Below are 26,840 nucleotides of genomic sequence, written 5' to 3' on the forward strand. Positions count from 1 at the left end.
TAGAAAATGGGCAGTGTTGATATGTGATTGCTCCCTATCCAGTTTATGTATTGCAGCTTATTTCATTTAATGTACTCTGTTAAAGGTACATTATTAGTTGCTTCTTTCAGTTAGTATAGTCCTGCAGGTTTCTGCATCTCTCTAACGTTAGCATTTTGTTGTTTTTGTTCACTTGCCTCTGGGTTCTGGATGGTATGGGGGGAAAATCTACCTTCTTTTCTTTCGATGGGACAAATAACTTTTTGATTATGATTTGTTAAAGAAACCTGGATGGCGGCCGGGCGCGGTGGCTCACGCCTGTAACCCCAGCACTTTGGGAGGCCGAGGCGGGCGGATCACGAGGTCAAGAGATTGAGACCATCCTGGCTAAAACAGTGAAATCCCGTCTCTACTAAAAATGCAAAAAATTAGCTGGGCGTGGCGTCGGGCGCCTGTAGTCCCAGCTACTTGGGTGGCTGAGGCAGGAGAATGGCGTGAACCTGGGAGGCGGAGCTTGCAGTGAGCCGAGATCGCGCCACTGCACTTCAGCCTGGGCGACTGAGTGAGACTCTGTCTCAAAAAAAAAAAAAAAAAAATTATCTCCTCCTTATTTTATTGAAGAGTTCTAGGATGTTATTGTTTAACACGTGGATTTAGGATATTCTTGTTTTGCTGCCATTAACAAATGCCATTTTTTCCTGTTACAACTTCTAAAAAACGTCTGCTTCCCCTACCCTAAGTGTTCAGTTTTTATGATACTATTATATTAAATTTTCTAAAGAACTGAGATAATTGTGGGGGTAGGGGACAGATAAAATTGAAATATTCTAAAATTTCCCTTACTCTGCTTTTCTTTTTAACCTTGATATATGCCAGACTTTTACAGTTTATTATTTTAATATGTCATTTTTGATGCCAACAGATATGAACGATTTTCCAATCAAGGGTTTTCACTCCGACGTGTCCCAGGTAGGATCTGGCATATGAATCATATGTCTAAAAAGGAAACTCATGAAAGTATGTGTGCATGCTAGGGGGCTCATTTGTCTTTGGCAGAGACATTGCTGCTCCTGTTTCCTTAATTATTAAACAGATGGTGCCTACTGCCATTGACTAGCTGCCCAACTCATACTCCTGGGTGGTAGCACAATTCTGGACATCTGACAGAGAGAAGCTGTACCTTTACAGTTTCTCATATCTACTTATGTCATAATATTAATATCTGCCTCCTACTAGAGCAGGCTGCTTCCCATGAAGCTGTTTAAAACTTAAACCATCTTCTCCCCCTGTCCCCATAAATTAATTTTATCTTAAGGATCTCCTTTTGGCTTTTTTTATTGCTTCATGTCTACACACAAAATACAGTGGCATATTGAATCAATTATCTAAATGCTTTAGGCTGTAAATACACTTTAACCTGGAATGTCAAGATAATTAAGACAAAATTGGATTAAGATTATTATTAGTGAGGGCAAATGACATCTAAGATGGCCATGTTAAAAGTGGAGTATCATATTCTTGTTTTAGTTTTAAAAAGACAACCAGATCCCAAGGAACATCAATAGAGTTTAAGCCCATTGAATAGATACTGAATTCTTTTTCATAATCTGCCAAAAAAAAAAAAAGTTAGCTTGAAAATTTTCTTTTAGTTTCTCAAATATCACATTGCTGCTGTACATGAACCTTTACTCATTAATAACTAAGGTCCTGATTTTTTTCATATGCTTTGCTCAAAGATGTAGTATTTTGCAGCCATAGTCAGTCTTCTAAGATCTCTCCTAGTGTTAACCCACCTATCCTCACCTCTCCCTTGAGGTTTTTCTTTAATTTTTGATGAACTATCTGGGCTTCTAAACTTTGTTAACCTGTTTTGAGGATATGGTCACTAAATCTCAATGTAATTTTACCTTCCACAGTCAAAAACTGTTGTGTAATACTCATACACTGGATTTAAATGACTGCTGCCTCTCCTTCCTTTCTTTTTATATTATTGTGGTCTAGGTAAGGCTGATTCTTCCATCATTTGAACCAACAGGCCAGGCTTGGGTTCTCATAAAACAGACCTTCCAGCAGGAGCAACCAAAGGATTACAATGTCACCTGAAATTGGACTGCTGTTGTACCTGACTTGGGAGCATCTTTGAATAAGACAGAAGTGGCTGTCATTTTCAGGGACAGTAGAAAGTATGTTGGCTCTCATCTGCCAAGTAGGCAAACACTATCTTTTTTTATTTTTTTCCCTCCAACGTCCTAGGGAGTTCAGCCTCAGGACCAGCCGCAGCCCCGCCCCCCCCCCACACCCCGGGGCTGCGGTGGGCTGGGCGGTGGATCAGCCTCAGCAGCCCCTGCTCCAGCCTGTATGTTGAACCGGCAGCTTTCCCAGCAAAGGAGCAATCGAGCTGAGGGTAGCGCCTCCTCCGGAGGAGGGGGCGGGAGCTCGGCTGAGAAAGCTTTCCTAGGGAGTTGCCTTAAAGAAAGAAAGCGGAATTGTCGATCACTCCAGTTGCCAGTTTTATACAATTTCAAGCAGTCGTCTCCACTCGTTTCCCCTTTGCAAAACTGCAAATCGCCACCAACCTTGCATCAAAAAGAAGTGGGGAGAAAAAAAAAAAAGTAAATTTCCTTCTCCCTTCTCACCCTCCCTTTCCTCTCACCCTCCCTTCCTCTCTTGCTCGCTCCTTCTCCCTCCCTCCCTTCTGCGGCTGCCGCTAGTCTCTCGGTCTGGCTCTCTCTCCGTCGGGACTTAGCAACTTTTTATTTCTCAGCCCCTTTTCCTTTTTTTTTTTTCCATCCTTTGCCATGAATTGGATTGACAGAGGCGGGGGAGGCTTTGCTTTCTGCCCCAGGGAATGGCGATTCGCGTCCTGCGGCCGTGCCGGGGAGAATCGGCCGAGGAGAAAGAAAGAGTGATAGAAAAAGAGCTGCAGGAAGGAAGAGAAGGGAGACCTCCATCTGCCGCGGGCCGGCGCGCTGCAGCGCAGCGCCGAGCCGCGCCTCGGAATGGCCCGGAGCCCGCCCCGCGCCCCAGACTCCTCCAGCGTCAGCGGCTCCTGTGCGCGGGATGCATTGGGCAATTTGTGAAATCCTGAAGTAGGAAGAGACCCCGGAGGATATAAGTCGGGGGTGGGGGTAGAACAGATAATCTGTAAAAGATATTCAAAGAGAGAAAAGGGGAATCCTGATCGTTTCTGCCCGTGCTTGCTTTCAACTTGAGCGTGCTAGCTTTTAACTTGAAGAAGTCTCATTGGAGCATCTAGCATTCTCCAGGAGTTATTCAAAAGCTGAAACTTTCGGTGGATTGTGGGCCTGGGGAGAAGGATTCCGAGGGTGGAATTGGGAAGAGCGTGTGTGTGTGTGTGTGTGTGCACGCGCGCGCGCGCGTGTGGGTCGGGGCGGGGGCGTCGGGGGGCCACTGGGAATTCGGTGAAGAGGGCACCCCATACCATGGCAGTGCCCGGCGACGCTGCACGAGTCAGGGACAAGCCCGTCCACAGTGGGGTGAGTCAAGCCCCCACGGCGGGCCGGGACTGCCACCATCGTGCGGAGCCCGCATCGCCGCGGGACTCGGGCTGCCGTGGCTGCTTGGGAGACCTAGTGCTGCAGCCGCTCCGGCGCTCTCGGAAACTTTCCTCCGCGCTGTGCGCGGGCTCCCTGTCCTTTCTGCTGGCGCTGCTGGTGAGGCTGGTTCGCGGGGAGGTCGGCTGTGACCTGGAGCAGTGTAAGGAGGCGGCTGCGGAGGAGGAGGAGGAAGCAGCCCCGGGAGCAGAAGGGGGCGTCTTCCCGGGGCCTCGGGGAGGTGCTCCTGGGGGCGGCGCGCGGCTTAGCCCCTGGCTGCAGCCCTCGGCGCTGCTCTTCAGTCTCCTGTGTGCCTTCTTCTGGATGGGCTTGTACCTCCTGCGCGCCGGGGTGCGCCTGCCTCTGGCTGTCGCGCTGCTGGCCGCCTGCTGTGGGGGGGAAGCGCTCGTCCAGATTGGGCTGGGCGTCGGGGAGGATCACTTACTCTCGCTCCCAGCCGCGGGGGTGGTGCTCAGCTGCTTGGCCGCCGCGACATGGCTGGTGCTGAGGCTGAGGCTGGGCGTCCTCATGATCGCCTTGACTAGCGCGGTCAGGACCGTGTCCCTCATTTCCTTAGAGAGGTTCAAGGTCGCCTGGAGACCTTACCTGGCGTACTTGGCCGGCGTGCTGGGGATCCTCTTGGCCAGGTACGTGGAACAAATCTTGCCGCAGTCCGCGGAGGCGGCTCCAAGGGAGCATTTGGGGTCCCAGCTAATTGCTGGGACCAAGGAAGATATCCCGGTGTTTAAGAGGAGGAGGCGGTCCAGCTCTGTCGTGTCCGCCGAGATGTCCGGCTGCAGCAGCAAGTCCCATCGGAGGACCTCCCTGCCCTGTATACCGAGGGAACAGGTAAGCACCGGCAACTCCTCTCTCGGCTCTTGGGGAAACTTGAAACACTTGGGAACCGGCGCAGAGTGGAGAGAATCCGAGCGCTGGCAACTAAAGGGAAGATAGCCTAGAAAAGTGGTCTAACTTCAGAATTAATAAGAAACTAGCAGGTCCCCCCCCCCCTTTCACACAATAGTTTTATAACGGGAACAACTGAAACACGATTGAGTAACAAAACTAGATGGCATGTGTAGGGTCTTCCACAGCTGGGCCAACTTTTTAGATCTGCTACACCTGGTGTATGGCTTGCCTACTCTTTTCGGTACTCTTACGCTTTCCTTCCTTAGCAGAAATTTTAGAATTAAGTTTACTCTTTTAGCAATGAGTGATTTTTTTAACACACAGATTTCACTAGATTTCTACTTTTTAAAAAGTAAAATGTCTTTTTAATGAAATGATACTAAACATTTATGAAAACCAGTAAAAGGATTCCAGAGCAAAGCAAGCTATGCTTGAAGGTGAGGAATTGATACACATTTTCTGGTTTTGCAGTGAGTTTTCTTTGGAGAGGCTGCAGCTGATAGTACCCAGTTTGTTTTTAAATATAATTTAGGGGCATGCATTATTCCATGCTAGTGTGTTTTGTATCACAAACTTCAACTTGGGGAATAATATGTCTGAACTTTGGAATTGTTCAAAATTGTCAACTGCGCTTTAGTGTCAACTAAAAACAAAACAGTTCCTTTAGTATGTGCATACTTAAGTGGATATTTGTAAATTCAAATGGATTTATGTAGATTTTACAGGAAATACTAATTTGGGAGGCCATTTCTAAGATTGCTGGAGATGTATATCTTCCTACAACGTGGGAGGAGGAGGAACCTGGGATTATAAAGTTGTAAATAAAACTTTAGTCACTTTTGGGGATGAGTCTCCTTATTATCATTAAATGACTTAAAAGTATAGAACAGTTGCTCTAAAGGGGATAAAAAAACAAATCCCAATTTTAAATGCATACTGTGTCTAAAAAAGCATACTGAAGTATATGCTTCTCTAGTTGAAGCAGATTTGTTCACCTCTGTCTGAAGTGGATTTGACACTTGATGGGGAGGAGGAGCTGGTTAGACACAGCAAGTGGAAATTTACACTTTTCCCTTTAAATTAATGCCTACCTATGGTACTATTAGGACAACTTTAGGGAGCAAGAGAATATCCTAAGATAAAGTAAGCTTTTTCTTTTAAGGTTATTCTGTGGATAATCATTTGGGTATTTCTAAGAAATAGCAGTCACCATATGGTGTGGGTGGCTAGTTTGTTTCTGAAATGGAGTTGATTACACAGACCTATGGCTGTTTGACATTATTTAACAGAGTAGATGACAGCATCATAGTCTGTTTATTTTAAAACAAATGTAGTTATTTGCTTTTCGTTTAGATAAAACAAATGCTTCTTGTGTTTAAGCTTACTCTAAGAGTGGAGGAGAAAGCAGGCCACTGACTGATACTTAGTTTTGGTAAAAATTTGGAAATTGTTACAGTAAAGTAAGTTATCTATTTGAGGGTAAACTAACCATTTTGATTTCTTTTCACAGTTATAGAACAGAATGTCTTTTAAACGAAAATATCACAGCTTTAAGTATGTTCAGAATACACTATTCATTAACTTATAGGGCAATATGATGTGACTATTGCAAACTTCACAACCATAATGTCTAAGGAAAATCTGGGATTTAATCGCAACTTGATTCCAAATTGGTATCATTCACCCTGTGGAATATTTTTTAATTTTATATTAACATTTATAAGTTAAGAAATTAAGGGTGGATAGAAGATAAGAAGGTGGTTAGGTAAATTAACCAGTGGCGTTCATTAACCCACAAATTTTTATTGGTTTTCTCTGGTTTAAATTGATAAATGGAGAATTTGAATTATCTGCAGTTATCAAAGTAAGCATTGCATATTTAATGTTTTGCTGATTAATGCTGTTGGAAAATGTAATTGCAATCTACTTCTGTAATTTTCTTTGGTCACTATTTTTTTTAAAGGCTGTGTTAATGAAGATTATTCTAAAGTGAGAAACTTTATGTCTTACGCTTGATGGAAAAACAAGAATACATTTAGCAGAAATTGAGATACTTGAAGTTTTAATGAGGGCATGGGTGAGTGTGTGCGTGTCACTGAAGGCTAGTTTTTATATATATGACCCATTAAAAGTTGTTGCTGAGCATAATTGTGGGGAGTGGGTGGAAACTAACACAGTGTACTATTTTATAAGATAGGACAGTATCTCATATACGTTAACCTTACTGTGTGAAAAGTTCAGGAGCTTACATAGTAAATGGCTTATCTGTTTTATCATAAGGAAACAAACTTCTGATTAAGGGTGCAAAGTGTACCACTGTCATTTGCATACTTTGTGAAGTCAAACATCAAAATAATTATAAAATAAGTATATAACACTCCCCTGAATATCATCTGTCTTTTTTCTGAAGGAATGTTTACTTTCAACTCAAGACAATTCTCATAGGCAACAAGTGAACTTTAAATAGTCATTTAAGAACTTAAAAGCACAGTCTGTCAGAGTCCTCTTGAGAATTTATTTGCACTTTGCTCATTGTGAGGCTTACCGGTGAGAGAATTTCATCATTTTCTTCTCTGTATGAATGGCAGTGGCTAGTTAACTTATGAACTATCCCTCTTCAGTGACCCTCAGTTCTAAAAGTACAAAGAGAATATATGATAAAATTCTCATAAGAGAAACCAACTGACAGATACATTTTTCTCTCTCCCTCCCTTTTTTCCTTTCAAGAACCATAAATCTATAGCCCTGGTGTCTGTGAATGCAAGTGGGAATATCTTTATTCTCAGGAAAGAACAAAGTTTATAGTTCTTTAAAGCTTAAAGAACTATAAAGTTTGTTTGGCTTTTAGTTTAGCCCTGCCAACCCAGTGTCTACAATACTGAGGCTGATTTTGTAGATGAGTGTGTCAAACTACTTTTTTGGTTGCCCGTGTTAAGAAGGCAAGTGTCTGTTAAGGTGGGTGCATCTTTTCTAAGTGGACGTTCGCATCCCGGAGCAGATATGTCTCTCTCAAAGTACCACTGTGCCCTCGGCCCTAAACATGGGAATATACAGAGGTACCTAGACTTTCTTGGACTGTTAGATATTACGCATGATTAGTATGTTATTTTTCATTGTAAAATTTTAATTTTGCAATTTTTTGCTTTTGGAAATTGTATTTGAAGGGGTGTCTCTCCATTCTCTTTATAAATAAAGAATTATAATTGGCTGCTCATTCCTCTCTAATTACTGAGACCACCTTACACATTCACTTCTGAAAGATTTCAAACCAATGCAATTTTATTTTAGTTACCTATTAAGAAAAATTTTATATTTTTACCTGTGGTTTCAGATAAACACAAAGGCATATGACTGTTACATTAATGCGTCTGTACCGCTTAATGATGACATTTTTTGTGATGGATACAACATCATCCATTTTGATCTTAGTTATTAAAAGAAGAGTCAAGTTTTTCATCACTGATGTGAGAAACATACTTTTAGGAGAGAAAGCAAACAACAGCAAAGCAAAAATAGGAGAAATGGGTATGGTGTTTGATGGTAGGCACTGGATGGGAGGCATTGTTATTCGTTGACAAAAAAACTTGCTTATTCTCAAAATGTAGAATACATTGTTTAAATTCCTAAATGCCTTTCAATATAAACATATTGCTCAAATTGAGTAAGTTTCAGAAATAATCATGGACTTTTAATTAAATTGTAACTTCTGCATTTCAGTAGTGTTACTCAGTTTGTGGTGATTCAACGAGCAATGCTGATTACTTTTGACTTGGTGACAGAATTAAAATTAATTAATGTTAATTTCTCAAAATACTGAAAAGGGAAAACAAGATTTCCTTATCCCTCGGGAAAGGTGAAGGAAAAGATTTTTTTTGTGTGTGGGGGACAAAAATTGTGATTTTACTTTGTGAATACAGATATTTAAAGCATACTGAAAAACTTTTTTAAGTGACATAAATAGTCAGTGAATCTATATAAATTTACAGAGGCTGGAAGGAGTGAACACAGTAATTTTACTCTTTCTGCATTGAGTCGAAAGTGTAAAAAGTTAAAACTGTAGAACTGAAAGAAATGCTGTGTATGCTGGGCTGTCATGTTAATTAAATAAACAACCAGAACAGTGACTCTGTGTATGAAATACATTTTGAAAAGCCTTGGGGGAGGGGGTGCAGGCAGGCAAGGGTGAGTGACACTGGCATGAAAAAACATTCTATCTGCAGTGACATTTTTGTGAATTTGTTGTAGTCTATTAGGAAATTCAGCTCTGAGAAATAATCTCTTCAGAGTGCTAGTTGAATAAAGGCTTTACAAATTCAATTTTACTTCTGTTCTAAGCAAGTTCTCATTCTGTCAAGGTAGGATGTTTATAAACCTCAAAATTAGAAGTATGCCTATATATTTTGAGATTTTTCCATTAATACGGTTTGTGTCAGTCAGCCCAGTAGAGTCAATGTCGACTTCGTTGAAAACGTGTGTTATTTTATCTATCAAAAGAAACAGTTTATTTTGGGATTAGGATGGGAGTTGTATTTTTGAGAAAGAGTTATTGTTGTGAGTTGTACTGTCCTGGATGTGTGAAGATAATCAATGCAGCTATTGTATCATGCTTTTGCATTGGCTGATGGCGAAATGTCTTATGCTCCCGGAAGTGATGCATAACCCTACAGGTTTATGGTGAATTGTTTACTTGGCTGCCATGTGTCTCCTCTTCATTGGAGTCTTCCTGCTCCATTTCTGTGTGGTGTTTATGTCTTCTAAAAAAACCCCCTCAAATTGAGATTAAAAAATTGTATGCTTATATTCTGCATTCATGTGTTTAATGAACCTCTGTGAAATAATTCTAAAGACCCTCAGAAAGTCCAGTCTCCTATTCTTGTACCTAAAGATGTGTTCCATTAGTGTTCAAATGAAGATAATTCCTTTATATAGAAACTTGAATCCTTTTGGTAATTACCTATATATAGTTTCACGATAGTATTTTTTTATTAAAGGATTTTTTTTTTTTTTTTAGTAAGGCTACTGTGGAATTGTTTTAACTCTGAACTGCGAATGTATGTTTGTGCTGTTATTGATATAAAATATACAGATTTCATTACTGAAAAAAAGTCTAACAGATGCGCTTGAGTTGTAGTTTAGAGGAAGATGTGTTGTATAACAATTGTAAAAAATATTAGTTGGCCATACCTGTTCATTGTGAATGTATACCAGTGTTTTAAAAGAAGATCCTACCTGTAGCTAATGTTACCCATTATCCATGAAGGCCTTTGATCAATCAACCTACCAGGTCTCAAATCAACACATTTTATCTGTGCATTAGTCCTCGTGCTAAAAATGATACAAATAATACACAGAGAGATGTGGCACAGCATTGTCTCTCCAAAGTTTACAGCCTAGTGAGAGTAATGAGACATGAACATAAGAAAAAGGGAAGTCACAGTGAAATCTTAGATAATGGAGAAATGCATATAATAACTTAGAGCAGGTTTTTAACCTGGCTCCAGGATTCATTCACCTCTGCTCTGAAATTATATGCAAAACTTCATTTGTTCATTCTTACGAGCAAAAAGTCTTAGTGTCATAGGTTTTCAGAAGGTCCTCAACACATACATGGTTAAACATCAATGGTTTAGATTTTAAGCAACTTTACATTTTGAAGACATGGAGAATATTTTGGAAAATGGAAATTAGTTTGGTGTACCTCTACAGTCTGCTCTGAAACAAAGGTAAAATATTGTTAGATTTAGGACATGTTACACTTCAAAGTAGTGCACTGATTGTATTAATGTCGAGTTAGTTTATGACTGTAAACAGCTGGTTGCACTGATATTTTAAATGCTTAATTCTGAAAAGGCTGTAATTAGTAGACGAGAATTATTCTGATTTTAGAGAGAAGGAAACTGAGAGTTAGCTAAATGTGTGAAGATAGCCCAAGGCAAGATGGCTTTTGTCCATTTCCTCTTTGACTTGACTATGCTACTGGGGAAACAGAGTAGGAAAGGAGTCAGGCTGGTAACTTTAAGCCTTGGTATTATTTGTCATTTTTCACATGGAGCCAACTCTAAATTCTCATTCAGTATTATAAGATTGAGTCATCAGATTGAGTGTCAGATGTGTAAATAACACAAAACTTGTTCAGCCCTTACAATGAATTTTCTGGTAATCAGATAATACCAGGTAGCCTCTGGAATGAATTATTCTTGACTTTGTCGCATAAATAAATATCAGTTGTGCTGAAAAGTCTAACTTTGTGGAGTCTTATCAAACAAAAGTATTTAGCAGTGGCTGAAATATTGAATAGTTTTATTTTAGATTTTCAATACGTTGATTTTTGTATGTTCAGGATTTCAAAATTGCAGGCAAAACATAATCTGCAAATCGGTAAGGCATTTCTCCATTAGCAAAAACAGCTGGTAATTTTTTCACCTGTTATTTTGCAGTGTTTCCTTAGAATTTCATTAAAATATAAGTAAATAGGGTATAATATCAGAGGAGGTCATGAAGAACATTACCATTTCGAAGATGGAAAGCTATTTGAGAAGAGTCACCAACTAAGCAATGTCTGTGTTTTTATCTGATTAGAGCTGTCATTTCTTATTTAGGAATCTGTGAATGATTATTAAAGCTTTCAAGGATAGCCAGTCTTGCTAGCAATAGTAATAACATTACTTTAAGGGTACTCATGTTCTTTCATCCTGAGAAGATGACTGATTATAAGGGGCACATGTTGTTTGCTGAGGTGTGTGTATGTACATGTGCGTGTGTGTACCTGTATGTGCATTTATGATTTGTGTGTGTGTGTGTGTGGTTTTCCTCTGGCAGAAAATTGCTTTGGTTGTATCAATTTAGTGAAGAAACAGTGTCACCCAGTGGCTTTGATGAAAACAGTCCTATAAACATTATAGATAAGCACTGTCCAATAGAGATGCAACACAAGCCATACATTTGATTTTACATTTTCTAGAGGCCATACACACCCAAGAAATGGGTGAAATGAATTATAATAATATGCTTTATTTAACCCAGCGTAGCATGTCAAGATGTAATCAGTATTAAAAAAAAAGAAATATTTTGCACTCTCTTTCTTTGTGAGTCTAAATATCTTGTGTGTGTTTTACACTTAAAGCACATTTCAGTTTGGCCTAGCCCCATTTCAAGTATTAAATAGACACAGGGGGCTAATGGCTGCCATATTGGGCAGTGCAGCTCTGTATTTTTAAAGATTTGTAATATTTGAGATACTGATGTCACCTCTTCAGTTATAATGAAAAATCTTTGTAGATTTAATAACAATGTACAGTCTTTGCAATTATATCTGTAATCTTGATAGCTCAGTTTTGGACCACTCTAATAGTTGCCAAGTCTATCTCCCCTTTTTTCTTCATTTCTCATTATTGCGTTTATTTTAAAATATGATTATTTTCGTTGGAGAGGGAGATTTAGCAGAGTTCCTTAATAAAAGACATTTATGTTAACCTGATTTATAACACAGTATCAATATTTCCAGTTAATTATGAATTTGCCTTTAGGAGTTTGGTATGTAACGGGCATTGCTTATGGATACACTGTAAACACAACACATGTTCATGATGATTAGTCTATAATTGGGTTATCTAATGTCTCTTTAGAAATGAAAGTGCTTATGTTTGTAGTGCAGGTCATTATCTTTGTAATTTAGGAAACTAAAAGTCACAAACCTGCTGGTCGCTTTAATGGATGAAAATTGTAACAGTGTCTGTAAAGGGCTGATGACTTTTCAGTATTGCTTATATAAATACCACTTTCATGGAAACATAATGAAAATGGTTCATTTTGTGTATAGAGTGGATTGGAGATTTTGATAGCATGGAAGTTTTAAACTAGGAATTGAGATTAGGTGACTTTTGGAGCCATTTTCTGAGTTCTCTCTGGTTTGCAATTTCAAACTGATTTCAGATGAAAAAGTGTGGAAATGTTTAATGTCATGTCCTCTCCATCACCTTTCCTGACTCTATGAATTCATTAACAGTAGCCATAATTCCAAAGCTACATCAAGAAATAAAGAGAAAATTATATATGGCATTTTACTTTAATAGATTAACTTTTTAAAAGACATTTATTTTGTGTATAATGTTTATATCTGTGTGTGATACTCTCAGTGCTTGGGACAAGGTATATTATTTATTTTTACACGCAGATTAAGTATAGATAGATTTTTATCATAGGTACATAGATTTTCACTTACTAGGAATTCTAAAAAGATCAAAAGGCAATAGAATCATGGTATACAAAGAAGCACATTTGGATAAAATGAAATAATGTGGACACTGGCTCACTTCTGGTAAAGTTGACTTAATTTAGACTTCTTGAAGAAGCTAGCTGAAGAATGAAATGTCATTGTAACACACATCTGTTGCTTGAAAGAGTTTATACTTGAATGTAACTAGTTACTGTTAGCTCTGGTCAATTTTGAAGTTGATTTAAATTAATATAGAGGATGTTCCGGTACCCTTTTTTTTTTTTTTTTTTTTTTTTTGGTCAGTCTTTTTCTGTTCTCCATCTCTATCTACATACACATTTTATTTTTATTTCATTTTCTTTTTACCTAATAGATTATTCTCCCTCAGAATGTGTTTCAAATTTTAAGGAATGCCATTCTGTCTCTCCCAGTACCTTGTTAGAATATTGAAATAAGTTTATGCAAGAATCTTGTGGTTTTGGTTTAATAGGATTTTAGTAAAAATTTTCCATCTTGTGAAGTAAGTTTAAATAACTGAATATTTATGCTATGTCTGTGGCAAGTGTTTCCTTCTCTCCAGGTATAAACCACTTAAAGAGACCTAATGGAAGTTTGAAGTCATAGAGATATTATTCAGTGGGGAATGTTTAATTTTGTGGCAACTGCTATACTGCTATGTGGAATCAGCATCCTTAGCCCATTTTTAAGCTGGCATGGACACAAATAAATGAAAGAGTTTTTATTTTTTATCGTATTTTAGAGATCCACTTCAGAAATGCTCCTTAGCAAGCAGTGTTTGTCCTCGTGGTATGAAACATCCCCTTGTTTGGGAGTTATTATTTCGGGGTCCAGCCTCAGCAGCAGTCCCTCAGGAAGTCTGGAAGAGAGAGAGCCTGCTGAACCGCTTATGCTGTATTGAGAATTTGCTTTCTAGTCTCAGGAACTAAGGAAGTCAGATTCAGATTAAGACAATTTTTATTATAAAAGGAATCAAATTTTTGTAGCTTCCTTTTCTCAACCATCAGCATTTCATTTAGAAAATTCTGGCCCAGTGTCTTGCTTATTGTAAGTGCTGGCTGGATGGTAGGAAAAATGGATGAAAAAGAAGTAAGAGACTTTTTTTTTTTTTTTTTTTTTTGAGACGGAGTCTTGCTCTGTCACCCAGGCTGGAGTGCAGTGGCCGGATCTCAGCTCACTGCAAGCTCCGCCTCCCGGGTCTACGCCATTCTTCTGCCTCAGCCTCCCGAGTAGCTGGGACTACAGGCGCCCGCCACCTCGCCCGGCTAGTTTTTTTTTTGTATTTTTTGGTAGAGACGGGGTTTCACCGTGTTAGCCAGGCTGGTCTCGATCTCCTGACCTCGTGATCCGCCCATCTCGGCCTCCCAAAGTGCTGGGATTACAGGCTTGAGCCACCGCGCCCGGCCTATAAGAGACTTTTAACTTGAAATATTTATCTCCCCATTCTCCTGAGATTGAGGTGGTGACTTAATTGATTTAAGGAAATTTCTGTGGAAAGAAGAGAAGAAATAGACTATCAACAAACCTATACATTTTCATTTTTAACATGACGTTTACATTTTGGTTACTTAAAAAAATATTTTCTTGCATATGTTACGTAAGGGGCTGTGCCCTTACTGGTAGGAAATCCCATGTTCAGCATGAGTCCTAGATAACTATTTTTAGTTCACTCTCAACTGAAAATAACCAAAGCTACCACCAAGATCATTGTACTATAAAACTTTGAAAGATTTCTGAAATTAGGGTTCATCTTTTAGAAAAATAAAATATCAAGTGTATTTCACATTCAACTAATACGTTGAGAGAGAACAAACTCTGTCTTTATTTTCTTCCATTCAATCCCACAGGGGTCTGACAGGTGCTCTTCGGCAGGTGCTAACCTTCGACAGGTGCTAACCTTTTTTACACTCCAGTGGTCTGCATTCTTGTTGGAGGTCCTTACTGAATAGCTGTGTTTTGTGAAAAGTCTCATGTAAGGCAAATGCCATCTCTTTAGCTTTTAATTGTGATCAATTACAAAACAAAGTTTGAGATGGTTGCTTCCAGAGATGACATTGTGAAATTGACTTTTTAAAAATGTCATCCAACCGCAGTGCTAGTTCCATCATGTGGAATGATCTAGAAATTTGGTAGCCTAATTTCAGAGTCAAGTTGAACTGAAAAATCAGAAGCTTATAGGGTTTTATGGAATAATAAATTTAGCTTTTCAGTATTTTTCTTTGGTCCACCTAGTTTTTAATAGAACTTGACTTGTGAAAATAGAACAATTTAAGTCAGATAAGAATGTTTTGTTGCTGTAGTTTTAATACTGAGAGAAGGTACAATATTTTCATATCCTCTCACTGAAATCAGAGACATATCTTTTGAGTATGTTAGGAAGATGATCATGACATTAGATGAACTAGGAATACAATGTTTAGGGAAAAAGTGGTTTCCAACCTCATGGTTTCAAGTTTCTTTTTATCTGTAGATGTCAAGTGTTCTCACAGGCAGACTTTTTAGAGTTTGCTATCACTGACAGCTTCCAGAGTTTGAGAGTTTTTTGAATATACTATTTTTAAAAATCTCAATATGGTTTTTATTTGAAAAAATATATTACTGAGACATTCATTATAAATTAAACTGAAATAAAATATAATGAAGCTATTTGTGAGTTTAAATTTTGTAAAACATTTTAGAAGCAAAATCATTTGTTTGCATTCTGAGACAAGGAGCTGTGTGTATCATCTTGAATCGTGTCTGTTTTTATTCCTAGGGATTGTTTTTCCTATAATTGGAGTTTTTTTTTGCTAGATAAGTAGGATCTAAATTACAGCATAGTTATTAAGGCAATAGCCTCATTTTGTCCACTTCTCGTCATTCCTTTTTACTTAAATAACAATTAGATTTACTCATCTTAACCCCTTTACAGAACTACAGCTAGAGCTTTTAAGTGTTTTTGGTGGAACTTCCTTAAGCAATTAACTAGTCCTAATAAAAAGTGTGAGAATTAGATTGGGAATGTTGGATATATATATAACTAAACACCGATTAAATAAGTTATCTAAAAAATAAAGTGACATTCAGATGTGAAAACCACCATAAAAATGAGTGCCAAAAACGAATGGTAGTATTTTTGTTTGTGCAGAAAGAAGACTAGATCAAAATCATAAGAATAATTCCTCAGCTTTCAAAAAATATTTTATGGTCTTTTGAGGACATAATATTAGTTCACATAAAAACTAGAACCCTATATGCTTTGAAAAGAGGAGAAGACACTGAGAAAGACACTCTTGGAAGCTGGGTGGGAAATCCAGTCGTGCATTGCCTCAAGATCTGTCATTAGACCAAAACCACTCAGGGGATGATGGTCTGTGTAAGAGATCCTAATGCTATTCACGAACTCTCCTGACATTCATTAGTTTCCAAGACATTGATTCTTATTCTTTAACTTTTTAGCACATTTATCATTTTCACTTATACATGTATGCTAATAGCAATCTTATGTGAACTTTTACCTCTTATATGACCAGAATTGATTAAAAATGTCAGCAAGTTTTTTATTTAAAAATCTCAGAACTTTCTCCATTTTACACTGAATATTTGCTACATTGTAAGCATTTCAGTATGACCAGATTCTTCTTTTGTTCTAACTTCTCCCCTGTTGATAATTATTCTTATATAACTGTAATGCCATGTTAATCAAACTATTGTTTATGAATTATAACAGTAAATGCCCCTGGTTAATAGATTAATCAACCTGCCTTAGGTGCTTTTGAAGTCTGTGAGGACATTGCTTAATTTCACCTACATGTAATTACATGTCATTGGACACCCTCTAAATTGAGCCGTTTATTGTAGTTCTCAAAATTTACTGTGAATAAAAATTATTTGGGAAAACTATTGAAATTCAGACCTTTCAATACTGGATTATAGATCCTGTAGCCCTCCAGGTACTCTGATTCAGTTCAGTGTAGAGTGGGGTCCAGAAATCTGCAGTTTTAAGGAACACCCCAGTTGCTTCTGTTGAGAATCACAGGACTATAAACTACTGTCTAGCAAAACTGTACAGGAAGTTCTGACTTTGGCAGTCCGATTCAACAAAAGTTTATAAGTGCTTGGCTCAGACAAGAAGGGTCAGTATCATGGGGAAAAACTATACACACACACTATAGTTTATGAACCTATGACGTTCATGAATGTTTCACTTTGATTTCATTTCTTTGAAGTTCAAAAAAACTTAATTGATGATACCTCAAAGAAGTTTTTTTGATCACCCTGGATATCAATTTCCTCATCTGTAAAATAGGAATAGGAATGTCAGCTTCACTACGTGTCTCATATGGCTGTTATAAAGGCTAAATCAAAATAAATTGCTACACAAATGTTAAATAGAAAGAACGTATGCACTCTCTGGACTGACACAGACCAAAGCTTGTATTATATACCAGTTTCTTAAACTTTCAAAACTTTAGTACCCTGTCTATACCATAAGAATAATGTAACTGATTTCTTAAGGTTGTGAAGATCAAATTAATGAAATAATGGACAGAGGTTCTTGTAAAACATTGTGCACAGCTGAACGTGAATAATACATATTCTTGCCCATTAGGGCCAGGTCATTGAAGGTTATAGGCTAAATTTCAGAAAGTAAAACAATGCAATCAAATTTGCATTTGATTACACAAACTCACAAGTCTTAACAAAATATGCAAATTTAATGGAAGTTAATTAAAACAGTATTAGGGAGTTAAATTGTAAGCAAAACCACTGCCAAGTGAGGCGTCCTAGGAACCAGATAACGTAACAATAGGAGAGAGATCTGACAGGGACTTCAGATGCTTCAGGTGCTTCATTGAAAAAGGCTTAAGAGAGAGATTTAAGAAAATTCATGGAGTCCTTGAATGTCTTTGTAAAAATGATGCTTTTGAGGGTCAGTTGTGTTATGTGTCCTATAACCCCAAGTACAGAAACTTGATTCGTGCTTTAAATTTGATCTGTACTCTATCTGCTATTATAACCTATATTTTGTCTTGAAAAACAAAATGATTTTCAAAAATTTTAGTTTCATTTTTCATGGTAAAATTTCAGTCATGCCCCTCCTTTTTCTCATTATATACCAGTGGTGCCATTATTCTCAAATGACAGGGACTTGCTGCTTATTAACTGTATAATACAGCTAAGCCCTGGCTCAGCTGTGGCCCTCAGTGGAAGGTAGTGAGTGTTTATTTTATCGCATAAAAATATTTCTCAGGATGCTCTCTCTTTTACCGGCTTCCACAGGGCTTTACTCTAGGCCTTAACCCTCAGACCACTCTTCTTCCAGATTTTTCCACTTATTGAATGATCTTTCAGTCTAGTCTGAGGTAGTTATTTTGGTTTGGCCCTAGGAGCAGCAGGAGTCCTGTGGAGTCTCAGGCTACTCCTATTGGTTTCAGTTTATAAATTCTGCCTAGAGTGGTCATCTCTTTCCTAACTTGGTTACAGACAGTCCATGGATTTCCACTTTTGTGATAGAAGATGGAAAAAGGTGAGGAGGAGGGGACAGCAGATCACATAGGCCATGAGGGGTCATTGCAAGACTCGTTCTGAGGCAGATGGGGTACCATCAAAGGATTTTGAGCAAAGAAAGGATGTTACCAGCCTTGTGTTGAATAGGATGTCTCATATTCTCTGTGTTGAGAATAGGTGTTATGATGTAAGAAGGTAACCAATTAAGATTGTTATAATAATCCAGAGATGATTGGGAGTTGGACCAAAATGGTAATGTCAGCGGCAGATTTTAAATATATGTTGAAATCAGTACTGCCAAGTTGGGCATTGACTGGCTGATATTTCCTTTGAGGACAGACAGAGAGTTCCTTTAATGTTTTCTCTTATTTTAGGGACCAAATAATAAAGGAATATTTATCTTTATTTCTTGCTTTAAAAAGATCTGATTGGGTTGACACTTTTTTTCCTTCTAATTTTATCTTCTGCCTGCACCTTCCAGAAGATGTACAAACTGGAGACCTGACATTCGGGAAGGTCATGACATCTGCTTACATGGAAATAAATTCTAATCAAGCATCTCAAACTCTTCACAAGTTTTTCAGTTTGTTAGGATGCTATAATGTTTTGTGTAATAAAAGTTGGTTTTGAAATTTTATTTTGATATAAATGTCTTTATATTTTAATATCCATTTTAACAAGATGAAATTTTAATAAATTTGTGTCATTCACATGCTCTTCCTTTTAAAGAGATGTATTTGCAGCTGATCGTCCTCATATCTTTTTTTAAAAATTTAATTTAATTAATTTTAAAGTTCCAGAATACACATGCAGGATGTGCAGGTTTGCTACATAGGTAAATGTATACCGTGGTGCTTTGCTGCATCTATCAACCTGTCACCTAAGCATTAGGTCCAGCATGCATTAGCTATTTATCCTGCTTTTTTTCACCCTGTCACCCCACCTGACAGACTCCACTGTGTTGTTCCCCTCCTCATGTCCATGTGTTATCATTGTTCAGCTTCCACTTATAAGTGACAACATGTGGTGTTTGGTTTGCTGTTTCTGCATTAGTTTGCTAAGAATAATGGCTTCCAGCTCCATCTGTGTCCGTGCAAAGGAGATGACCTCATTCCTCTGTATGGCTGCATAGTATTCCATGGTGTATATGTACCAAATTTTCTTTATCTAATCTATCATTGATGGGCATTTGAGTTGATTCCATGTCTTTGCTATTGTGAACAGTACTGCAATGAACATATGCGTGCACATATCTTTATAATAGAATGACTCATATTCCTTTGGGTATATTCCCAGTAATGGGATTGCTGAGTAAAATGCTATTTCTGGTTCTGGGTCTTTGAGGAATCACCACACTGTCTTCCACAATGGTTGAGCTAATTTACATTCCCACCACCAGTGTAAAGGCATTGTTATTTCTCCACAGCCTCACCAGCACCTGTTGTTTCTTGACTTTTTAATAATAATTGCCATTCTGACTGGCATGTGATGGTATATCAATGTGGTTTTGATTTGCATTTCTCTAATGATCAGTGATGTTCAGCTTTTTTTTCATATGTTTGTTGGCCACATAAATGTCTTCTTTTGAGAAGTGTCTTGTTTATGGCCTTTGTCCACTTTTTAATGGGGTTGGGGTTGTTTGTTTTTTTGTTTTTTCTTCTTTCTTTTTTTCTGGCAGAGTTGGTGTTTCACCATGTTGGCCAGACTGGTCTCCGTCTCCTGACCTCAAGTGATCCGCCTGCCTTGGCCTCCCAAAGTGTGGATTTATAAGTGAGAGCCACTGCAGCTGGCCTTTTTCTTGTAAATTTAAGTTCCTTGTAGATTCTGATTAGACCTTTGTCAGATGAATAGATTGCAAAATTTTTCTCCTATTCTGTAGGTTGTTTGTTCACGTTAATGGTAGTTTGTTTTACTATGCAGAAGCTCTTTAATTAGATCCATTTCTCAATTTTTGCTTTTGTTGCAATTGCTTTTGATGTTTTTGTCATGAAATCTTTGCCCATGCCTATGTTCTGAATGATATTGTCTAGATTTTCTTCTAGGGTTTTTATAGTTTTTGGCTTTGAATTTGAGTCTTTAATACATCTTGAGTTAATTTTTATATAAGGTATAAGGAAGGGGTCCAGTTTCAGTTTTCCACGTATGGCTAGCCAGTTCTTCCAGCATCATGTATTAAATAGGGAATCCTTTGCCCATTGTTTGTTTTTGTCAGGTTTGTTGAAGATCAGATGGTTGTAGATGTGCAGTCATATTTCTGAGTTCTGTATTCTGTTGAATTGGTCTATGTGTCTGTTTTTGTACCAGTACCATGCTGATTTGGTTACTGTGGCCTTGTAGTATAGTTTGAAGTCAGGTAGCATAATACCTGCAGCTTTGTTCTTTTTGCTTAGGATTGTCTTGGCTGTGTGGGCTCCTTTTTTGGTTTCATATGAATTTTAAAGTAGCTTTTTCTAATTCTGTGAAGATTGTCAATGATAGTTTAATTGGAATAGCTTTGAATCTATACATTACTTTGGGCAGTATGGCCAGTTTCACAATATTGATTCTCCCTATCTATGAGCATAGAATGTTTTTCCATTTGTTTGTGTCCTCTCTGATTCCTTGGATGCTCTAAATATCTTAAGCTCTAGTATAGCAAAAACATGAGACTTTCAAAGAAAATTCAAAGCGTTCTCTATTAGTCTTTGAATAGTCTGACAAATCCCATATCCATCAAAGACATATTGCCAATACATCCCAGGTCTTTGTATAGAGGAAATACTTCTATTTTGTTTTCGTATTAAATCAGACCATCTGTTGACCTACAGAGCACTTCAGTGATAGGTGCTATATAAATATTTAAATTATGATAGCTGATTGCTCTATAAGTTTAGAGTTTGCTGATTCTATATTGTGGTTAATTTCTGATTATGAAGCATTTTTACATACTGCTTGGGAACAACAAAAGATAAGATATTTTAAAATGTGTGAAATGAAGAGTTTTTAAATCACGTGGGAAAATACTTTTGATGACTGGAAAGTGAAATCATGAAACAAAATTGACGATAGGCCAAATTCATAGCAGAAAGGAAACTTGTCAAGATGTTCATTCTTGTTTATGTGGGAGAATAATGGGTTATTTTTATGTACTTTTATATCCTTTTTCTGTATTTTGTAAGTTTTCAAACCTTCACACGTATTTTACAATCAGAAAAACAAAGCTTTATAAAGAAATGTAGTCCTTTGACATTGTTCCTTTGGATATGTTCGCAGAATATTTATTAGGGCCATTGCCTTAGTGGTTGTTTGGGTTGGAGACATGGAAATTGCACCTCCAGGTGTTTTTAGGAATGGTAATGCGTGATATTCGATACTGTGTAAAACACCCTTGGAAATAAAATCCTTTTGCATTCCTAATTTTTGACCCAGAAGGCTGGACAGGCTTAAAATTTCTTATAAGATCGGAGATCCTACTGGTACCTGATCCTCCAAGGTAGATCCCTGAAATTTTAGATCAGCCTGCAGACAATTTTTGTAACTTTACCTGAAGGCAGGGTTTTATGAAAATATATAATCCACGTATATGTACATATATACCGAAATGTGTTTCAGTTTTTACAAAGGCTTTTTGGTGTCTTTTTGTTTTAGAGGTGGCAACAAAACTCTGCCACCACAACTGATACCTTGAGATGAACATGAAAACAAATGTTGTTCTGCTAAGGAGAGAAAATTCCTTATAAAACATGTAGAAGAGAGTATTGTACTACCTCACTGATTACCAGGCCAATAAGGTTACAAATAAACATCAAGTTCATAATGATTATTGTTTAAAGTAATGAGCATATTTTCTAAAAATGAGTTATTTCTGTATTTTGTTTTCATGTATTTGAGTTACATACACTGTATATAATATTGATTAACTTCAGTTTTGCTTCTTAGGATTTTGCTGAGTATTCCCTGCATTTCCTGCATAAGACTAAGGAACTTTGTACATTTCCATTTGCTATTCCTTGTTCGAATAAATGAATACAGAAAGAAAGCAATGTGTACATAATATTTTTTTAAAATGCTGCCACATCTGGGATTATTAAAATGCTTTTTCATTTGAAGAGCTGTACAATTTTGCAGAAATAAATTTGAGAATATTAAAACAGTTTCTATAACTACTTAGAAAAATAGAGAGTGTGCTCTCACTTAACCAAGAAAAAAAATCTTTCTAGAAGAAAATATGATAGAATCAGAGAATATAAACAGAAAAATCAGTTTTACTCAATCATTCATTCCACCCAGTTTTTACTCTTCTGTCGAAGAAGAGTTAGCAGGATAGAACTAGCTGATCATGCTTGCGATGGTTGAGTTAAGGTGACAGAGGTTGGTAGCCATTTCCTTTCTCTCTCTCTTTCTGTGTGTGTGAGGAGGAAAGGGGGCAATCAGGACTGAAGTTAGCATTTGGGTGGACTCCAGATCTCAGTCTTGCAGGTCAGAGATGCAATTTTTCCATAAAACTAGAGGTTATCCACTGTGGAGGCGCACTAATAATAAAACTATATCTCATCAATCAGAATGTCAGGTTATTAATGGACACAGGAATTTAACTGTAAGGAAGACCAGAATGCCAGTATTTACTAGTCAGTGCTTCTTGTTTTTAGTGGGAAAGTCACCTTTAGCATGGTTGGCTCCTAGACTGCAGCTGGGGATCTCTGGCTTGTGGGAATTCTCCTTGGAAAACTTACACTGTTTGCGTTTTTTATTCCAGAACGTTTGAAGTGTGCCCACAACATCCCAGAAAGTGTGGGGATTGCTGGGGGAAGATTCAGAAGTGAACCTCCCTTGCACCCTCCCTGAGTAAAATACTACAGTAACAAATGATTATAGTGCCAAGGGATAAATGCTTTGAAAAACAGAAAGTCATGAGAACTTTGCCCTCCAGAAAGGTCATAGCTAAATTTAATGCTCAAATACCATCACCCTCTTAACATGGATTTCTGGTAAAGTTCTGTCTTCCTGTCTTTTCTGACTTTTCCTTTTGATTTATGTTTAACTTTCTCATGTGTTTATGTTAGTAGTAAGCCAACTGTAATCAATTTTGGTACAATATAAAGAAGGTATCTAAAATAGAAAAAAAAAAACCAGGGTATTTGTAAAAGAATATTTCTATATATTTCCTCTGTGGGCATAAGGCCCAGAGGATATGAGGTAGGGAAGGATTAAGATGTGTTGTAGAGCTGGACACCAGGTGTAGAGTGCATACTGGGTTGTGGAAAAGACATGTGAAACCGATCGTCCTGCTTTTGTACTGAGGAGTAGAGGTGGGATGGTGGGAAATTTTAAGAGGTATGATAAGGGGAATGTGGAGCTGGTATGGAGGGCAGGCGGGATGAAAACTTCAGTGTTTTAAGATTAGGTTGAGGAATTTGATATTTTATGTGTGCCAAGCATTATATTTTTTAACCTAAGAGTGATGTGAACAGTTTAAACATAATTATACTAGCAGTGGATTAAGTGGGGACCCAAATGGACACAAGGAGGCATTTAAGAGGGTATTGTGAAAGTCCTGGGTAGAGACATTGAAAATTCATTAAGATACTAGTGGTGGGCAGGAAAGATGATTTAAGAAAAAAAAAAAAAAAAAACCGCAGTTGGGAGGATTAGCCTGTGATTGATAGTGGAAGGTGTTAACAAAGGACATTAACACCACTTAAAATTGTGAACCTGACAAACTAGAAAGATAGTGGTGCTGGTTACTGAGGAAGAAAAGCATCAGATCAGCTTTTGTTTATTTTAGTTTCGGGATGAAGGAGGGAAGATGATGTGCTTGGTTTGGACATATTCAGTGTATGTTACTTATCTACCTCATGTGACCTTGTCTGCTTGAAGCTGCTCAATTTTCTTAGTTCACACAAAATATTTTAATACCACAGCCAAATTAGTTCACCATATTTTCCTGATTAGTATGTACATGCTGTTTTAGAACTGGAGCTTCTTGTGCCCAGCCTATCACTACAAACACAGAAAGGTTGTAGGCTTTGGATATTTCAATTTGTGCAAAGACTATCACCCTATTTAAGATTAGATGTTAAGCACGGTCCTAAATCTTACAGGGCAGATGACTTCTTACTCTTGGTGCTGAATCCTACTGATGAAAGATATTACTGAGTCAGTACAGACTTCAACTTCTGTGGAACCCTCTAACGATCCCCAGGGCAATGTGCTGTTGTAACCTTTGATCACACTTAAAAAGTACATGGGCAGTGTTCTTATCCTTGAGCAGATGAGTGCTTTTCATATGACTAGTTAAAAGCTTACTTTATCAGTAGAGACAATCTAGGCTGTGGAGAGAAGTTAACCTTGTAAAATTATCAGGTTGAGTTCCGCTTTGATGTTTTTCTTGGGTTATCCTAGATGCTTACTATGGTTTGCCTTTTGTACAAGTAATATATGTATGTATAAATTAGGCTACATTCAATATATGTATAAATATATATTATATATGTATGTTATATATAATATATAAATTATATTATGTATATTATAAATAAAGATATAATATATATATAATATATATAAAATTCCGGACCATTGACTCTGGATCAAGGGCCCATAAGTGCAGTCCACTGTTGATTCTTTGCTCACATAGTGAATTTTCCCGCATCATACAATCTCCATTGCTTTCACTACTCTTCTAGACTTGTCTTTATATATCATAGTAAATTTTTGGAGGACTTTTTTTTTTTTCTATTTATGTATGTGCTACTTTTCCTGGAAAACATCATTGCTGTTGTATCACAGGAATGGAGGGAAATTAAAGGTAGAGCTCAATTTATGAATTGCCTAACAAGTGATCTTTGTTAAGCTTTTGCCTAATCACTGCCATAATAGGGAACTAAGTCCCCTTCCATGCCATTTCATTCTCCCCCTTTCCTCTCCTCTCTGTTTAGATATGGTCTTTTGAAATTGGGGAGTCCAGAACCTAGTACAACAGATGTGGCATGACTGGAACAAAGCAAAGTGTGGCTGTCACCTCTTTTGTAGAAAAAATAATTTGTGAACCTTTTTACAACATACACTTGCCTAAGCATCAACTCTAAACCTACAGAACATCAACACATGGGTGAGCAGGAAGGAGAACGTGTAATTTTGTCATATGCCTGCTTACGAACCACTGGTCTAGTTAATGAGATCCTTAACACATACTGGGACTGCACTTGCTTTTTTTTTTGTCAGCATAATAATCTATAGATGTATATTTTGTTTTTATTAGCTAAAGCTTTGAAGACCTTCACATGAGTTAATACTATGCTCCATTCATCTGTCGTGTGCCTTTGGTGCTTTAGATCTTCTGTTTTTTGTTTGGTCCCAATGCAAATAGGAAGATAACTAAGGTTTCTGCTTTGTTAAATATCTTCTGGTGATTTACGTATAGCTACAACAGTGAAAATTGGCAGGCGAAAACACTATATAAATATTAAAACAATTTGACAGATTTATAACTACCACTCCAGGTCTAAAATGTATGGGTCTAAAATGTACCTGGACTAGATGTCTTTAGTCCAAAATACTCAAGTGGCTGGGGTGGGGGGATTGTTTGAGCCCAGTAGCTCAAGATCAACCTGGGCAACATAGTGAGATCCTGTCTCACAAATAAATAAATAAATAAATAAATAAATAAATAAATTAAATCTAGCTGGACATTATGGAAAACAGTATGGAGGTTCCTCAAAAAACTAAAAATAGAACTCCCATTTGATCCAGCAATCCTACTGCTGAGTATATACTCAAAGGAAATCAGTATGCTCCCATGTTTGTTGTAGCACTGTTCACAATAGCTAAGATACAGAGTTAACCTCAGTGTCTGTCAACAGATGAATAGATACAGAACGGGGTATATATACACAATGGAATACTATTCAGCCTTAAAAAGAATGTAATACTGTCATTTGTAGCAACATGGCTGGAACTGGAGGTCATTATGTTAAATAAAATAAACCAGACAGAGACAAATGCTGCAAGTTTTTACTTACATGTGGGAGCCTAAAAAGTGGATCTTGTGTAGATAGAAAGTAGAATGGTGTTTGCCAGAGGCTGGGAAGGGAAGAGGGGAGGAAGGAATGAAGAGAGCTGGTTAATGGATACAAACATATAGTTAGATAGAAGGAATAAATTCTAGTATTTGATAGCACAGTAGAGAAATTATAGTTAACAATAACTTATATTTCAAAATAGCTAGAAGGGAAGAATTGTAATGTTCCTTTATTTATCATTTTCATGCTGCTGATAAAGACATACCCGAAACTGGGCAATTTACAAAAGAAAGAGGTTTAGTTGGAATTACAGTTCCACATGGCTGGGGAAGACTCACAATCATGGCAGAAGGCAAGGAGGAGCAAGTCACATCTTACATGTATGGCGGCAAGCAAAGGCAGAGAGTCAAGAGAAAAGGGTTTCTCCTTATAAAACCATCAGATCTCATCAGACTTATTCACTACCATGAGAATAGTATGGGTGAAACTGCTGCCATGATTCAGTTATCTCCCACTAGGTCCCTCCCACAACTATGGGAATTATGGAAGGTACAATTCAAGATGAGATTTGGGTGGGGACGCAGCCAAACTATATCAGTTCCCAACACAAAGAAAGACAAATGTTTAAGGTGATGTATCATCCAGTTATCCTGATTTGATTATTACACATTGTAT

At 37.6% G+C, this 26,840-nt stretch overlaps 1 protein-coding gene across 2 annotated transcripts in view; it reads left to right on the forward strand.

The window, feature by feature from the left end:
• Positions 1-2,652: 2,652 nt before the first annotated feature.
• PDE3A (phosphodiesterase 3A) overlaps positions 2,653-26,840 on the forward strand; it is a 312,000-nt gene continuing 287,812 nt past the window's right edge. Inside the window, exon 1 of one of the 2 annotated variants that reach the window (XM_015151241.3) lies at positions 2,653-4,382. In XM_015151241.3, coding sequence (XP_015006727.2) covers positions 3,423-4,382 — 960 coding nt within the window. In that variant the 5' untranslated portion in view covers positions 2,653-3,422. The remainder of the gene's footprint in view (positions 4,383-26,840) is intronic. The other variant, XM_077953145.1, reaches the window with a different exon arrangement.

This window comes from Macaca mulatta, chromosome 11, assembly GCF_049350105.2.
Source record: "Macaca mulatta isolate MMU2019108-1 chromosome 11, T2T-MMU8v2.0, whole genome shotgun sequence".
NCBI classification, from domain to species: domain Eukaryota; kingdom Metazoa; phylum Chordata; class Mammalia; order Primates; family Cercopithecidae; genus Macaca; species Macaca mulatta.